General features: G+C 36.2%; 1 protein-coding gene across 14 annotated transcripts in view; it reads right to left on the bottom strand.

Moving 5' to 3' along the window:
- The window catches only part of CDC42BPA (CDC42 binding protein kinase alpha), a 189,724-nt gene that overhangs the window by 58,332 nt on the left and 113,011 nt on the right, over positions 1–18,381 (bottom strand). For 11 of the 14 annotated variants that reach the window (XM_052806775.1, XM_052806776.1, XM_052806777.1 and 8 more), the window contains exons 10-16: positions 16,868–16,947; positions 15,630–15,796; positions 15,119–15,241; positions 9,820–9,953; positions 7,916–8,158; positions 7,563–7,673; positions 3,393–3,640 (exon numbers count right to left, since the gene is read on the bottom strand). In XM_052806775.1, coding sequence (XP_052662735.1) covers positions 3,393–3,640; positions 7,563–7,673; positions 7,916–8,158; positions 9,820–9,953; positions 15,119–15,241; positions 15,630–15,796; positions 16,868–16,947 — 1,106 coding nt within the window. The remainder of the gene's footprint in view (positions 1–3,392; positions 3,641–7,562; positions 7,674–7,915; positions 8,159–9,819; positions 9,954–15,118; positions 15,242–15,629; positions 15,797–16,867; positions 16,948–18,381) is intronic. The other 3 variants (XM_052806782.1, XM_052806789.1, XM_052806783.1) reach the window with 2 other exon arrangements.

Here is an 18,381-nt window from a genome sequence, read left to right as displayed (position 1 = left end):
CACTGGCTGTCACGGGAATTAATAACAGGTCCTGCTTCTGTTTGCAAGGCATAGATTCAAAGCTAATTTCTCAGACGTTAGACCAAACTAATTTTTAATTAATTTATTTACTTTGGTTTTATGGTTTTGTTCAGGGTTTTTTTACTCTGTATTTTTCTAAAACTTATTCTTTTAAGGCTTTAAGGTTCAAAGCAGCCATAAATGGTGGTGGAATAAGGAAGTTTTGGATTGGTAAGAGAGCCCAACATATTTGCAGTTTTCTGTATTTTATGTTCATAATTCAACTGGTGATTGTCACTACCCAGTAAGTCAGATTGATACAGTATAATACAGAAACAAAAATAAATTTTAAACAGAGGAAAATATGGGTATAATCTATCATACCCAAATATCAACTCAGCAAACTACTGAACGGTGACAGATTCCATAAGCGTACCTTGGACAGCCAGGAAGATCAAAATAATGCATTTGCTTTGAAGCCTGGCATCCTCCTCTCCCATCAAGCTTTTTCTCTCATCTAAAATTTAGCTATGTATCTGCTCTTCAAGTTTGAGAAATCATACATGATTCAGCTTTCTTTTTATCAGTAAAATAACTGTAGCAAACCACATGCAAGCAATGTGAAATACAGCTTTATGGTATCACTTTGTCACTCCAGCTCTTTATTGCAGCTGTACAAAGTGGAGAAATATTTTATCTTACTGCTTTGAAACCAAGAAAAGTAGACCTGAAACAAACACCAGCCCCCAGGCTTCTTTATATCACACAATTTAAAAACAGCAAATGCTGTTTTATAAAGCTCTCTGCTTTATAAATCTATCATTAAATGACGGGCTTAAAAGAAACTTCTACAAACATGATTTATTTTACACAGTTTCTTGCACCTTCTTCTGAAGTATTTAATAATGACAGTTCTAAGAAATGGAATATCGTGCTACACAGATCACTGGCCTGATACGGTGTTCCTACGTTCCCAATTTTAATAGTGTGAAGTTTATGAGACTTTAGCAAAGGGCAATCATTTTGTACAGAAAGGTAGTTTCTCTCCCTTGAAGACTTACACTGTTGAAATAGCAGAAGTAAGAAAGCGTAAATTTGAAGAAAACAAAGAAAAAAATATCTATTTTAAAAAATGAAACAGAAACACCAACGTGCAAGTTACATAAAAAAGTACACACAGATTTTGACCAAGCTCTTATTGACCCTTGCTTAGAATAACCTACGTAATTTACTCTATGCTATCGCCCTTATGAAGTAATGCAACCGCATCCTCTTACCAAAGCCTTTTTTTTTTTTTTAATATGCACTAAAGATTATTTTTAGACTACTAGAATTTTTTTTTGCCAAACTGTATATGCACACTTCAACCCCAGGCCCACTCCAAGCCTATTGTTGAAATAATTCCACTTATTTCAGCATAAAGCATCCAGGTGTTTCCTTTTCAATGCTTACCTTGAACACCTCTGTACTGGAAGACTCACAAAAAGCTTTGCATGCCTGATTACAAAAGCTAAAAACAATACGTGTAAGCAGAAACAAAAAAAAATTCATGTTCTCTTAAGAAAAACTGCCAAATATAGAGAATCGAGCAGCAACAGCAATTCTTCCATCCCTAATATTTAAGCTTCCCTTCTTAATCCCTGAACTACTGCAGAAGTCAATCCGTAGCACGCCTTGAACGGTGGACTTCTGCATTTCTGTGGAGTCCTAATACTTGCATGAGATTCTGCAGATATGTTTAACAAAACCCTGTTAAGATCAGGTCTTCATTAAACACTCATGCGCTTGGACACCTGACTTCATATGATGCTGAAGCCCTTCCCATTAAGAGCCAAATGTTCGGTACTGGTTACGTGACACATTTCTGTTCGTACTTTAAAATGTTCTCTTCCACAAACACCTCAAATACATATAGGAACACATGGTTATGTCAGCACTCATTTTAGATTTGCATCCAGTTCTTTTTTTATTTCTAGAGATAAACTAGATTGAAAGAAGGTTTATGAACTAGCTAGCATGAAGCAGATCAGCATTGTTAGGCGATTTGTTATTTCACTACATGGGACATCTACTTAGAACTTTTGCAGCTGTACAACATTAGAATGGTTCTGATAAATCTCCAAGGAGTTTGTGGTCTGGTCAGTGTTTGGAGGTATGATCTTTAGCAACAGTTTTGCTTGCAGAAAGAGGTATTTATGATTCTTTATTGAATATTTCTCCTTCTGAGACACTACTGGACTGACATGGCATTAAAGGAGTATCATACTATCACCTTTATATATTACAAGACAGCATAGCCTTTTGTGCATTTATAACTGATAGGTCAGCAAGGCTGTTAAGTTGTGGTACAATGAAAACATGCTGCTGATGCAAGTTTTACTTCTCAACCTAGAACAAAGCAGCAAACTACTGTGTTAATATGTCTGGCCTATGAATAGCTGCATTCTAGGAAGACACAGTTCATCCACTACGTTCTAGGCTGTATGATCTACTTCCCCTGCTGGAAACAATTTACCAGAGAAGCAGTATTTTCACCTCTATTTGCATAAGCTTTTTTGAAAAAGTCTGTATTTTATTTACTACTTATATTTAAGGACTTGCTACAGTTTGGCTAAGCTTTCAACAGGAACTTCTCCATGGCTTTTCTAATATGCCATCTTGCTACAGCAGCAAAAAGAAGCATCTATGTTAGTGTCTCTAAAGCATTCTGAATTTTTTATGAATGAAAATGAACACATTTAATTTATGACTATTTCCATTACTACACTATCCAACAGAAAAACTTGTTTTCATTGATGAATGCCTCAAGGAACATTCTCAAAGCCAGTTACAAGCTCCACCATGTGGGAGAGAAAAAAGCAGGTCTCTGACAAATTACCATGTCAGAAGAGATAAAGCAGCTTACGCCTACAGTAGTCTGATGACTGATGTTAACACTGGATGGAACCCAGCATGGATTAGCCTTAGTCCGCATTAAGTGATTGTTCCTGTGCTGGCAGAAATGTAAGCAATAGTTGATCTCTAACACATTAGTTTTGCATCAAAAGATGAAAATACCAAACAGAAAAAAAAAGTTAAAAAACTATTTTAAACTGCAACATAAGCTTCAGGGGTTGACTTACACCGAGCTGCAAGTCTGCAACTCAAGTTACATACCTTGGAATGGTCAGCCAGTGCAAGAATTTTGGTGCAAAATTAACTGTTTCAGTACAGGGATGTGGATTTTTTGTTCCGTTTTATTTTTAAAGGTGACTGTTTTTAACCCTGGCATTAGCTCAGCCAAAATGCACCTGTCTGCACTACAATTAAGGAAGCAGTAGTGTGTTTGGAAACATACTAGGAGTCTTCAAAAGATATTTTGAGCTTAAAGGCAAGTTCCATAGAATACTCACTTTTCTCTCCTGGTTTTCTCTAACTTGTCTTTCAAAATCATAATCTCCTTCTTGAGGGCAAGCTGTTGGCTCTCTGCATCCCGCAGTTCTTTCTTCAGAGTTTTTATTTCATTAGCATGCATTATTTCACGTTTAGATAGTTCCTCTTCATAGAAAACACTTTTCTTTTCCAGGTCTGCCTTTAATTTAGTGATCTCTTGCTGGTGTTCTATACTGCTTACCCCAGGTGAGCGACCAACCTGTTTTTGCTAAAATAAACAGCCCTAAGTTAGCACTCAAGAATGCTGAAAATGGTGCTTAATAACACGTCAATATTCATAAATATGTTTAGAAAATATCCCATTACAGACTTGAGTTAAACACATCTATCAATTTTTTTGAAAATCTGTCAGAGCATAAATCTGAACTGTACTCTATCATTTTGTGATTTAAATACAGTAATAGTTTTCAAGCCATTCAAAATTTGATCATCACTTTACACATCTCTGGCCACATTCTGACTCCCCTTACATGCAGTCAGAAAGTGACCACAGAATTAGAAGATTTTTATGCTCCCACTCACACAGCTGACAACAGTTAAGTTCAAGTGACTTACAGGAACGCAGAATAAAGACTATGATATACAGTCAATATATTTTAAAGCACAAAGAACTTGTGGAAAAACTATACTAAGACAAGCAGAGGCTTAACTGAAGGCTAAAATCTAGCTACAGGAACACTGTATGGATTGCATCGGTCAGGAGGGAAATCTGACCTATTTTACTTAAACTGACCATTTACATCATAGTGGATTAATAGGAAAAACAAGCTTTAAACAATAAGAGTAATTACTTCACTTTTCGCAGCTGCATAGCTCTCTTAGTGAGGTCTTCTGGCATTTCAATAGGCTTTACACATTGCTTCAGGATAGATACACATTTGCACCAAATGCTGCACTCACTAAACTCAATGTCCTGCCATAACATAGAGGAGGAGCAAGATCAGGTTCAAAATGAGATAGTGGCATGACATGCACTGAAATCCAAGTATGGAAATATTTTTTAATGTAAACATATGTATAACTTGGTTTGGAATTTTTTCTATTTTTTAAAATATGTAATTAAAGGTAGTCTAAGGAAAGGAAATTACTTAAAAACAGTGTTTTGAGAAAGTGCAGGTAACTGGACAACCTACTTCCTTACGGTGACTGCCTCGCACCTTTAGGAGGATCGAAGATATTTTGTTAATTATGCCTCCATTCTTGCCAAGAGATATTAAAATCCTCTCAGTTACCCTTAACTAAACATGGCTTTGGGTAATTTTCTTTTGCTGATGTATGAACAGACTTTAAGAGCTAAAAGTCATTGTAGAACATTCAGATGAGCTGAATTTCAACTATGACTCATTCTGTGAGAAAGCTGGGCCTTGCAGTTAGTGTCAGCAGAACACTGCAAAACCCTCTAAATGTACGAGCCAGATATGTGCTGCTACCGCATTGTTTTCTCTAACTCATCAAAATGACCATCTGTTTTCATATAAAGGTAAAATCCTGCCCTTCGGATGCAGAATGGTAAACTGGAGAAAGATGCCATCCTAACAGGAGATGGTCTGAAGAAAGAAAGATTTTAAAAAAAAAGAAAGCAGTATAGGAATTTTCTTTCATGCACAGGCAGTTAACTATTGAACTTGTTTGTTACCACTCAACATGCTGAATTACCTACACATACATGGCAACGGAGCACATAAAAAGTTTAGGCTTTGCAACATCATCTATCGGGTACATAAAATGTTTTAGTGGTATTTCACATTTTTTTTCCACAATGAAAAGATACTATTAAGACCATAAGACAGATGGTGCAGTGGAAGAGAAAGCTGGATGGTACTGTACAGTGGCTTACAGATCTAGAGTAATATAGTAAACAGAGAATATCTTTTGAATTGATGTAAGCACAAATTCCAAATAGGTGTTTTCATACATGCCTGTTTCAAGCAGACAAATGGTGCAACTGAGACATAATGCATCTCCTGGCACGTTTATAGTTAGATGCTTTTTAATGTACCCCAGGATGCGGTTTGCCAGGGCACGCTGCTGACTTAAATTGAGCCTGATTTTTTTTGAAAATCTGAATACATGACATCCATTGGATCTCCTTTATCCACACACTTACTGACAACTTCGCAGAACCCCAGCAGGTCAGTGTTGCAGGACTTGGCTGTACAGAAGGCACGCTGCCTTCTTCTCAATAGGCTCTGCTTCATCCATGAAGCACTCACTGACCTTATTCTTTACTACAGCCTCTACCCCTTTCCTAAGGAAGTTGCACCCACTCCTCTGCAGTTCCCAGGATCTTCTGGATGAGACTTACAGTGGCATAGTGGGCTGTCTGTAATAAGAAGGTGCACATCTTGGCCAGCAGTTCTCTTACTTCTCACCCAAGTTCCTTCAGAACTCCCTTGGCGAGGCCACCAGTCCAGGTGACTTCACATCTGACTCACCTGCCAGCTCTAATGCTTCCTGCACATCATCCTCAGACTGATCCAGCTCATCTGACCAACCTGCTGCAAAGAACGTGCTGTGTGGCAATCTCCCCTGCTTCAGCAGTAGTCTGACACACAAAAAACTCATTGAGCATTTCTGCCACAGCCCTATCGGCTCAGAGATTAACTTTTTCATCCCTGCCAACAAGCAGGCCCAGGAGTTTCCTAAGGTGGCTTTCTGCTTTTGATTTAAAGATCTTCCCACAATCACTGTGAGCATCCTTTGCAAAGTGCTCTCTAAATTCTCTTTATTTAGCCTTCAACATCCTGTTTATACTTAACCTGCCATCTGTTATGGGCTTTTCTGCTCGCCTCATTTGGAGAAACTTTCCTTTTTTCTTTAAATATTGACCTTTTCTCTATGATAGCCCCCTGAACTTAACTAAGGAGCCATGCAGAGCTTTTACTGAATGGATAATGCAGTATCACAACAACTGCACTTGATCCAAGGTGTGCTTACTGTACTGTGAAATGTTACTAAGAAAGCTACAAGTCCCCTTTCCTCTTCTGATAAACTTGCCCCATTGCTATAAATCAGCATATCATTTATTCTCAACAGATCTCCAATAAATTCCTCTCGCCTCTTAAACTGTCATACAAACTCTTTGCTGATGGTGAAGATTCATGAAAGCAGAAATACATCTTAATTTTCAGATAACAATCTGAATTCACAGCAGTAGAAGCTTTGTAAATCAAACTTCATACTGAATGGATTTCCTTATTTTCATTTAACAAAGGCAGGCAAAATAAAAGAACGTTTGCAAAAACCCCCAAATTTTCTGTGCAGTGACTTAATGTTGACAAATGTCCCACAGAATTCTAATTAAAAAAACCCCTGTTATTCATGTAAATTAAGACCAGAATAGGCCTAATCTGACATTTTGCACAAAAAGTTTAGAATTATTGTACTGGACGAAACATTGGGAACAGAATTTTGCAGTAAATGAACACAGTCCTCGTGGAAATGAAAAACTTTCTCATTCAGTTTTTGAGAAAGTGTAATTTCTTCAGAGCACCGTATAAAACACTAATCACTGAATAAAATAACAGTTAACATTCTTGGCTTACTTAAATTTCTGCTCCTAAAAACACTTACATGGGTGAGCAATCTCATCAATATAAACAAAGTCTTCGTGCTCAATGCTGCTCTTGTGCAAAAATGTCTCAACTTCTGGCTGAGAGGCACAATACACTAAAACTTTTCCTTTACAGTTACATCAGTTGACATCCATTGTGGAGGAAATAATCTTTGTTTTGACTTACACACTGAGGAACAACACAGTACACAAAACAGCTATACAGAAACCTGCAAATGCTGCAGGTTAATCTTCAAATACTCAACCATCCTGCACTAAAAAAACCTGCTTTTAACAGGTAAAGTTAAACAAAGTAATAATGGAAGCAATTTGCTAAGAACTCATCGACTATTAAAGAAATACGTCAGTGAGCAGTGAACAAACTGGCCTGAAAAGGGCATTAAGCAAATGTTCATTTTAGTGGACAATAATGCGATGCATGCTTGCATTAATATTCAGCATCAACTGAAGTGACAAACCAACAATACGCTTTTGTCCTACATCTGAAAGCAATCAAACAGATCCAAGTCCTAGTTGACTAGTAAGTTTGCAGGTGTTAATATCAAAACAGACTAACCTTTAGCCCTTCTACTTCGCTTTCCAACTGTTTAGAGTACTGTTCACTTCTCTCTCGCAATTTCCTGTCTTTGGATGCCTCAGCAGCTGCGGCTTCAGCTTGGACTTCCAGCTACAAAAGTACATACGCTTTTAATAGGTAGGATTCTTATACTTTTTTTCAAAATCTACTGATGCTTTTCAATGTAAGAGATAAATCTTCAGCACTAAACTGGACACTTCAAATTCTTAGAAATCAAAATCGGTACTGTTCGAAACAACAATCAAGAGTTAACGATTTACAGATAATAAATTACTTTGTCAGAAAACCTTACATAAAGCTATTAGATTCTAAACAGTCTTCTCACCACTTACTTCTTTTTTAAGTCTCTCTGTTCTGCGTAACTCTTGCCTTAAACTTTCTACTTTTTGCATCACCACTTCCATTTCTTCCTCCTTATCTCGGAGCTGGCGGGCAAGCTTTTGTTTTTGAGAGTGCAAGTCTGTCAGCCGCTCGTTCATCTCTGAGAACTCCTGCATTGCCAATTTCCGCTGGCTGTGTGCATCTTTCAGCTCTTTGGCTTGGGATTTTAATCTGTCACTAGACTCTGCCAGTTCCTACAGTTTAAAAAAAGAATTAAGTAATAAACCTAGAAAGCTGCAAGGCCAATTCTGTCTTTGGATGCGCATCTAACACCTTCTCCAGAGTGAACAGAAACTACATATTCATTTCTTTTCATGAATGCTTCTACGATACAGATTATGTGCCTCTACAAATAAGGAAAGAGGCCAGGTTTTACACTACTAAAGTTAGTAAAACTGCATAAACGTAAACTAAGCAGGAATTTACGTGGTTATTATAGGTTAAACACAAAGGCTTTCAAGCACTTTCATTAAAATATAAAAATACCTTGCTTTCTTAAATAAAAAATGTCATCAGCATAGTTTTTCAAGAACTACTTAAATGAATAAAAGGAACAGCACTTATCTCAACTGCTAAATGATTAAAAAAAAATTTTTGCATTAACCGAATGGAAACTCTGCTCTGTGAAAACTTCTACTTTAGAAGTTTTTGAAAACTGACCCGCGATGGTGAGTATGATTTCCACACACTGTACCATAACATCAAATATTACAGAAAGTTTCAGGCAACACAACACTGTAGTAATTAACAGCAATATATGATAGTTATTCTTTTAAAAGAACCCACATGAAATAACACTGCTAGTGCTGCGATAACTCTACAGCACAATACCTTCACAAAGCTTGCTGTGTCCTAGATCTGTGCTATTACACTACAAATGAGGGACCAAAACAGTTTAAATGGTTTAATGATGTTCAGCCAAACCAGAGTAGAAAAAAGAAGCAAGGAAAAGCAAGTCTGAGGATGAAAAGAAGAGCGGCAGGAAGAATTAATATTTGGCACTGTTGACATCTATACAAATTTAAAAGCATTTTCTAAGGTTGTTAAAAAGAGGTCCTAATCACTACAAGTTGTTTTAGAAGAGAGATGGTCTTTCTTGGACAAACTGGCAGCTTTCAAGGTTTTAAGTGCCTTAGGGGTTAAAAGAAACAGTATTAAATACAGCTGGAACATCAACATTGAGCATGGACTCTAAAATACTGGGCCAATATAATCATGATGAGAAACAGGCTAATGTATTTCACACCTGATTACAGGCTGATTTAACCATGAATACAAAAAAGCCATGAAAACAATACATTATAAACAAGAAAACAAGGAATTGGGGAGACAAAGAAGAAGAAATAAACCCCAGTATTCTTTACCTGTAGTTATTTCAAATTACTTTTCAATCTTCACAGTTGGGCAATTTTTCATGTCTCTCTTCTGGAAACAGTTCTGTGACACAGCCTTAATACCATATTCTTAACATATTTTCCCTGCTACAGTCTCACCCATACTTCACCGCACTTCAGATTAAATTAGTTTTCTGGAATAGTTCTTCTCTACTGTCTTCTAACCACTATCATTACCACCTTAATCTCAAGCTATAAAGCCTTCTTTGCAGCCACCATGCAATTTGGATCATGGAGTTGTTCACTATCTGGAAGCAGTCACCTAGGACCACCCAGCAGTCATACATAAAACATGTTAAATAATGTCCTTGTCTTCAAAAAAGAGGCAGAAAGCAAAGTAGGTCATGTTACACATTTGTTGTCTGCTCATTAATTTTATACTTGAAAGTTATTTCAAGCAAAATGAACAAAAATAAAACAGTCTTTAGGGTTTAGAAGAGTTGCTGATGAAATGCTTTTACCTTATTAAGATCTTCCCTCTCTTGCTTCAGTGTTCTGACCTGTTTCTCAAAAGCCTTTATTTGTCTGGAAGCATCATCCAACTCCCGCCTTGCAGTGCTGGCCTCCTCAAGTTGCTGTTCTAGCTGACCAGAATCTAGAAAAAGCAGCAGACTTCTAAATATGTTAAGGAAAAAAAAAATCATTATTCTAGAATAGCATAGTCTAGCTGCTTGAAGCTCCTTCTGTATTTGTTCTGGTTTCCATTTAATTGCAAATTAATGCAAATCTTATCTGGTTTAGAATAGGGAGTAGGTTGTTTCAACTGCCATTATTTGCTTTTAACGGAACAGAATAAAAGGTCACAGCTTGCTGCAAAACAACATAGAAAGCAGTAACAACTTGTCTTTTCACATTATAATAATCATGCACTATACATAATTCTGTAATGTATGCTTTAACATCACGTATACATTTGACTTTTATGCACTGTGATGTAATATATAATGCATCTTTTATTACACTGTAATTATAAACAGTCTACCTCCTCCCCCCAAATTCCCCCAGAAAGAAACAGTAAAAGTAACGGGTCACTCAAGAGCTGGCAAACATTCTCCTGTTGATACACTTAAAATTAAATTCAGATGATTTTACTTATTTCTAGTGTGAAAACCACTTGTGTTTATGTGATCTGCTTTATTACTACTATAAATACAGGAAAACTATTACAGTCAGTTTCTTAACAACTGTCAAATACACAATGACAGTACATTTCTATGCCACAGCTAAATAATGTCATATAAATATGCTCAAATGCTACAACATGCAAAGTTGAAATCCATAAACTATGACAACTGAAAAAGTCTAGGTAGTGGGTGGTTTTTTTCCCTCCTAGTCCTTCACTTAAAAAAAAAAAGAATTTAAAGCAAGATATATATGAAGGTAGGTTAATTCCAAGTTCTGTGAAACCAGTGGACATTTTGCCTTTGATTTCAGTTGTGGCAGGTCTTCAGATCATATGTATTTACCCACAGAACAGGAACCCATCTATACTCTTAATAAGAGCCTTTTACTACATTTTCATAAATGCAACCCTAAGAGACTGGGTCTTGGAGAAATCAAATATAAAAACACATACATTTCTAAGAGCTGTTATTTCTGAAATACAAGAATTTTATAGGCAAATGAATACCATTACCTTATACCCAGACAAATATTCACTATTCTTTTAATTCATTGACTCTTGTTTAAAAATTTAAAAGAATGCATTTAAGTAAGAGATGTAGCTCAAAGCCAGAAATTATTAAGTGCCTCTCTTATGTAGTCTACTCTGAAGTCACCAGCAAAAACAAAGTTTATATATGGCTCTGCTGAGCCAAGATAAATCTCTCTTCCGTGCATGAACTACTTTGTTCCACAGCTCTGTTTTCTTCTTCCATCGCTGCCCTTTACATATTTGGCAATATTAAAGATTCCTCAAAGTCTTCTCCTATGTAACTTAGTGAACAAAAATTGTAACTTTGACCTCAAAAATTGAAAGCATATGCTAGCTTGTCATTTCCTGGAAAACTAGATAGACAAGAAAAATGTATTTTTCTAAGGTCCCCTCGGTGAAACTCCTAAATTTGACGCAATTTCGTGTTCATTTTGTATTATCTTTTTAAGCAGGTGTTTACTCTTACAGCTCCAGAAGAGGCAGTAAAACAGGTTAAAGAATATAACCAAAAGCTAGTTGTGACATATGTCTCGTAAATGGTAATTTTCCATCTAATCATGCTAGTTGTTGCTAACATTTTAGCTACTATATGCAAACACTGTAGAATGTTACTACATTACATTTAATTAACCAAGAGATGAGCCCAAAGCATAAAGTTCAGCTCTGCACCTGAACCGAACCTTCTTAGTTAATCAGATCTAGGTTTGGAAATTTAGATATTTTAAAGGTCACCCAGAAAACTTGGAACTAGCTCCCCTAAACTTGGAAGCATTCAGACATGATCATCATTTGGTTTGTGCCTGTATTCTGTCATTAATTTAGTTTTAAAATCTATCTCACAAAAAAACCCCATAAAATCAAGCAAAATACAACATCCTCTTTTCTCAATTTTACCAAATCAGCTTGTATTAGTTACAACTCAAGGCACAAATGAATGTCTTCTAACTAACGGCTGTATTGCCTGGACCAGACAAGGCATTCGAGTATACACTGGGGAAGTTATGTGGTGACCAGGGATGGATTAGACAACTCTACATCTTCCTCACTTGATCACATTATTCAATTCCAACCCAAAAAACAAAAGCACATTGTATCTAGGAATAAAAATACCAATATATATGTGGCGTGAAGCAGAACATTCTTAATGGATACTTAAGGGAAAACCTTCTCAATATTAACTGCCTTCACCAGACAGACTTCTCTTAAATTTGAAAAGGGTATCAGTTGTGTTGGGGAATGTTCCACACCTTATTTATTTTTTTTAATTACCAAAGGAAGAGTAATACCTTTAGCAATGAACTAAAATCTAAGTTACAGCTCAATAGTCAAGAATAAAACATAATTTAAAGCTGATCTTGATGCTTTTCTATGAAGAGCTGGTCCCATTCAAAAGCTGTTCTTGTAGACGTTGCTTTTCAGTGGTCCCAAAGAGCCAAAACCAGAACTGAGGATTGCTGCAGAACAGAGGTTTCTGATTGTGTTGTCTTTTTCCTCATTACAGCAGCAAGTGGAGGGACACTGGCTGGAGAGAAACTTCACAAAAACCTTTGTCCTGACATAGCGCCAACATGGCATCACTCAAATCAGAGTGATCCTTCCTGAGCTAGTTAAGCCATGCTCACATCCAAAAATAATGCTTATAGTACAATACAAAACTGCTGCATCATGCCAGAGCAGCTGTCCAACTGTATATCTATAACAGCCTTTTTTCAGACTACACAATTTTAACAGCATATAATCTACATGCTGCAGTCTACAGCTCATACATAGCATGCTTCTGCCCCGTAATGTAACAGCAGAGTCTAAACACACCAGCTAGAACATCTGGAAGTTAAGTTCAAGTTATTCTTTCTGTGGGTGTTGCTGCTGGCATTCCTGACACTTCCAGGAACTCCATGAAGTCCTTTCACAAATATAAACCAGAAGAAAATTTTTTTTAAACCGTTTCCTTCAACCTTTCTTGCTGGTTTTTTTTCCCTTGCCACAGGTAAGATATGAACATACAATAGAGATCCATCTACTGCTACTTGTGTCTGATTTTTCTCTCACATAAAATGCAGACATTTTCCTATCTGGATTGACAAGAGGAATCAGATTTGTACTCCCCATTTCTATGGTTCGAGTCCTGATACCTTATAGTCTCTATCAATCTTGTTAATTTTCCTAAATAAAAACCATCTTGCTGTACTTCTTTTCTCTTCCTTTGAAGATGTCTCTGCTCTCAAGATCCTAGTTTGAAAAAAACCGTTATGGAGCAGGATAGCAGAAGTGCTATGCTATGAAGCACTACCAGAGAAAATTCCCTTTAACTTAATTCAGAGCATCAAATCAAGAATAATGAATATTAGTATTAGTAGGCTAAAAAGCTACTAGCTAAACAGACAGAAAATTTGTTTACTAACAGCTACATTCAACATGGTGGTGAAATAAAAGCTCTCCGTCTGGAAGTTCTTAAAACATGAATTGCCTGAATCTAGGAGAGTAAGGCTGGAAAAAGATGGATTTGGATGTATCGTGTTTCTTTGAATCTTTTCCTAAATGTCTCCAGCAGCCTCTAAAAAGACACAGGATACTGGGCTAAGTAGATCTTTGCTTTTTGACTAGTGTGGGAGCTCTAAAGAAAGGCAGTATGACATTAATTAAAGAAGTTCAGCTCTTTATCTGCGTAGATTTCAAAAACACTTTTCAAACTTGAAGTACTGAGATACTTGAAAGCCAAATTTTTAGTTATCATAAAATCTTAATGAACTCTCAGAAGCAAAGGAATTAAATAGAAAGGAAATAAATATTCAGTTTCGTAAGAAACGATAACTCATTGATAGCAGAGCTGAGAGGTGGTTCTTCCCCCTCTTATCTCCCTTTCCTTGTCTGCTCCTATTGCCCACTTTGTGCTGATTTATCAGATCATAAGTTGATTAAATTCTCTGCATCTAGATAGTTCTTTGTTTGTTTAATTGAGTGAATTAAAGTCAAGAGAGAGTCCAGGGCATGCACAGAGAGAGGAGGGGCCACACTGTGAGCAGGACCCACTTTGGTGGCAGAGTTTTGTTTGGTCTGTTCTGCTGCTCATGGAACCGCAGCCTTATAGCCCATAGTGTCCTCTCATGGAAAACACACTTCGCACTACTCCCGGCCACTTGGAAAACTCAGTATCACTGTAGTTTCAGGCACATAGCACACCTCCAAGATAACCCACACTGTTCTAGAAGTACCGTTCCAACAAAATACTCAGAAAACCACATCTCCAGTTTGAACTAGCTTTTACTCCACACCTAGTTACAATGCACTAAGCAACAGCACACTATAAACCTCTGTAGTTTCAAAGAAAATATAATCAAAAAGGTGATCACATCTCACAAATTTGGCCCTTCCAAGGAAAATTTGACAGAAAATGAGATAATGAAAAATATCAATTGATGCTTAAACCATAATAAATTATCCTTCCATCAAATATTTTTAAGACTATCAAAACTGCTAGGCTAACGTCTTCACCCCTCACGTTTACTCATGTAAGCAAGAAACAACACCTTCCTACCTTCCAGTTTACTACCTATCTATCCGCATACCAGAGTGCAGAGATGTACAAAGCAAGGAATACTAAGATATGCTACAGTGACTATGACTTCTGAAAAGACTGCAGTGACTTTTGATACTGCCAAAACCAAGCAAACAAGTGCTTCATCCGCTCTTGCAGTACACATTGCAGGAGAAAAGAAAGAAGGAAAAAAGAAAAAAAAGAAAAAAAAGAAGAAAAAAAAGGTAGTACTATGGAAATTGGTCATGGTTTCACAGATTCTCAGGTAGAGCCTGATTCATGTAAATTAGCAACACCACAATTTAAAACTAGTGGAACTTTACCACTAATAATAATATCAGAAGTCATTGAAATCTTCCTTCCCCCTTGCAACTGGAATTATTGAAGTAATGAATATTAACTTGAATTTGTAGAAAATGTTGAGGTACTAATGAAGAGTGAAGGGCAAAATGAAAAGTAAAAATAGACTGGAAGACTCTTTTAGAAAGCAAGGTAAACCTAGCATTACTTTAGGAGAAAAAATCTTGTCAAAATACTGTTTCCTGTTACAGTTTTTACATTAATAACATACCTGTTACCTGTTTCTTCAACTTTTCAATTTCTTCTTTCAAACTTTTAATTTCTAAATCTTTGCTTGCTGTTATTGGGCCATCCACTGTTGAATACTGCAGAGCCTGGACTGTCTGGGTGGACTCTAGACAAAGATGGAAGAGGGAGGGACAAATTACATGCCTGACATCTGAGGAGGTCAAAAAGATATTACTGGTAAATTAACATGTGCCAAAAGACCCTCTCCTGAGGACTCTACAATCTACAACTACCAAGTGCCAATTTTTCAGTAACTGTCAGCTGGACAAACTAAGTTCTTAGAGGTTTTAAATATAAAATCTTTATGCCATAGTAACAAAGAGTAACAGAAGTTTAATTTGTCAATGGAAATAATGAAAAGAATTCTTTTCTGCTAGAAAGCATTCCAGGAGATATATTTATTTTTTTCCACAGTATAAACTGTACCTTACAAAGCTGCAAGCTAATCTAAGTCAAAAAAGTGATTGAATTATTTTTTTTTCTAATGATTATACCTTGCAGTTTTCTGCTAAGTTCAAGCTTTTCCTGTTCTAGACGTCTTATTCTCCTCTCATAAGCTTCTGTTGCTAAACTATCCTCCAAAGTTCTTTGAATGCTGGCATCAAGATCCATGGAGGGTGGTCCAGCTGTCAGTCTTAGACAGCTGCGGTCTGAAAGCACACTGGGGGAAAAAAATTAAACAGTATTGGATTTTACAACAGGCTATGTTTAAAATAATTAAAAAAAAAAAATCAACCAATAAATAGTTGTTTAAATTGTTAATTAATATGTAATTTATTATACAGTCAAATAATACCTTGTTAGTATGTACTCATTAAAAATTGAATTCATTTTTACCTAGCATGACAGATCTCCTCAATACATTTTTTGTTACATGAAAGTGAATGAACTCCTGATTAAAAATTATCGTTATGGACAGTCTACATGAGCCAGATAGAAAAAAGCAACAATCTAGGTAGTTAGTAAGATTACAGTAACAGTTTGTTTTAAAATAATCAATCAAGTTTCCCAAATACTTTAACGACCACAATCACAACAAATGGTGTGAAATTATCACATGACAACTAGGGCATATACATATCAGAAATGCTGTGGCTGTCATTCTGTGGATACTCATGTACACATACTGTGACTTATGCAAATAACCCTTATGAAGTCTACAGGACATGACACATAACCAGCATTAAGCATGTGTTTGCAGAAACATAGGCCTGGTTTTTCAATGGTTGTAAACATTCTTTATTTATTTATTTTCATAAATGATCAAGAAGCATACATGGACTTCCTTGTTACTGTTTAATTTAGCAGTAGAGATGAACATGACAAATACCACATTAATAACAAATATCAATAAAGTAATTTTTAAAAAATTTCCATCCAGACTTACAGGAAAGTCAAAGGACTAGAAATAAAACTGTTTTTAAAGTCTAGTAAGCTCTTTCTGGGTCCACACATCTGGTCTTAACTTTGTCATATGCAGTTAACTTCATGCATTGTCTGAAAACCACCTTCCTCAACAAAACTCTTCTGAATGCAGGTGCTGACCTTTAAATCCATGTAAATTTTACCTGCAGAGACCTCATTCTTTTGGACAGACAGCATTTTAGATTATGGCCTAGTAATTACCTCAGCAAACCACACTCTTTGGTATCTCTTTGCAGTTGGTTTCAGAGACAGAAACTTAAGATATTATGCAACTATCCTACAGACATTGTTGGAACTCTTAACTTACCAGCTACTTGTATATGTGAAACCCACAAATGGTAAATGATGGCCAGAAAATGCAGTGTGTGATGGTGGAGGCATTGTTTCCTAGAAAAATAATAGGACAGTTGATTAAGTAATATACCACTTGACTCAAAAGAAAAAGATTTTTCGAGTTTAACCATATGTGAAGTGTTAGTGATAGTATTCTATTAACTATATTCACAGTCATCCTTATCTACAGCCCAAATATGAAACGGCATCACCTAAATCTATTTATAATAGCATGCAATATACAAAAATACAGCATGCTGGCATAAAAATGCTTTTCTAATTAAATAGGCTATCATTAGAGGAAAGCAGAATATTATGCCTATTAAAAGCCAATTTATTCCTTCTTTTTTCCAAGAAGCTATTAGCACAGAGTATTGCCTTTTATTCCCTCCTATACTCCTCTCTGCTATACAGTCAGCAGGGCTTCCTGCCTCTAAATTTACCAACCCCACTTCTGAGCAGGCTCACTCTATTTGGAGAAAACAACAGTCAGACATTTACTAGAAAGAAGTAACACAACAGGGTTTTCTAATCCCATTAGTGCTTTGACCATTTCTTCCTTCATTGCTCCTTTTTCCTGCCAGACAAAGAACTACAAACCAAGACAAATCTTTGAGCTTCCCCTCAGGCTAAAATAACCCTGTTGCTACATTATTCGAACCATTATTAAGTTCTAATATTCTTAAATATCCTGTTAGAAGTTTCCTGTTTAACCCCAAGATGCAAGGTTTTATGTTGCTATACTAGAGACGGCCTTAACAGTCATCGAAAGAAACTCCCTAAGAAGATTATCACACTGAAAGTGCTAAAAGGTTCTAAATTTTAAGAGAAGGTAACATAATGATTTCTTTCGAACAAAAAACCCACCAATGACATGGCTAGATTATATAAGTACATCAAGTCCACCCTGGTGAGCATTTTGGAAACTAAGGACAAGACCAAATTACAAAGCCCTAACTTTCCACTAACCGATAATAAAAATATCAATTATTACACACTATGGTTAGGAAAAGTAAACTTCTTTACTTCTCTTTATACTTTATTTTCATATTTTATAGATTCAAGTTTCAAAACTGTCTTTACGAATAACTTTAAAGAAGACCAAATGCATAATTGTGTGATTTTAACAGCCCATATGACAGTTTTCAGTTACCACACAGGTAACTGAGTGTTGGTTCTAAAATATCATATCTATTGATAACAGTGTAAGATTCTGTAGAGAATTTGTTTCTTTGCTGATTCTTTGGCAGAGATCAAAAAACTTATTTCCTGCTGCTTGTGTGAATTCAACTGTATTATCATACTGACAAAATTATAACTGAATCTATGTCTATCATGCCTATCAGTAAGGCTACTAAACCAAACAGTTAAAAGCTAAAAACCTGCAGAACTTAGGCTGCCTGACACCACTGGTTTGTCCTTTGTGTTTATGTGTACTTCTAACATATTGTTTGAATTTCATTATTACGTATATAATTTTTTCATGGG

Source organism: Harpia harpyja, chromosome 13 (assembly GCF_026419915.1).
Source record: "Harpia harpyja isolate bHarHar1 chromosome 13, bHarHar1 primary haplotype, whole genome shotgun sequence".
Taxonomy (NCBI): domain Eukaryota; kingdom Metazoa; phylum Chordata; class Aves; order Accipitriformes; family Accipitridae; genus Harpia; species Harpia harpyja.
Note: the sequence above shows the minus strand (reverse complement) of the source record. Positions and strands in the feature narration are given on the sequence as shown.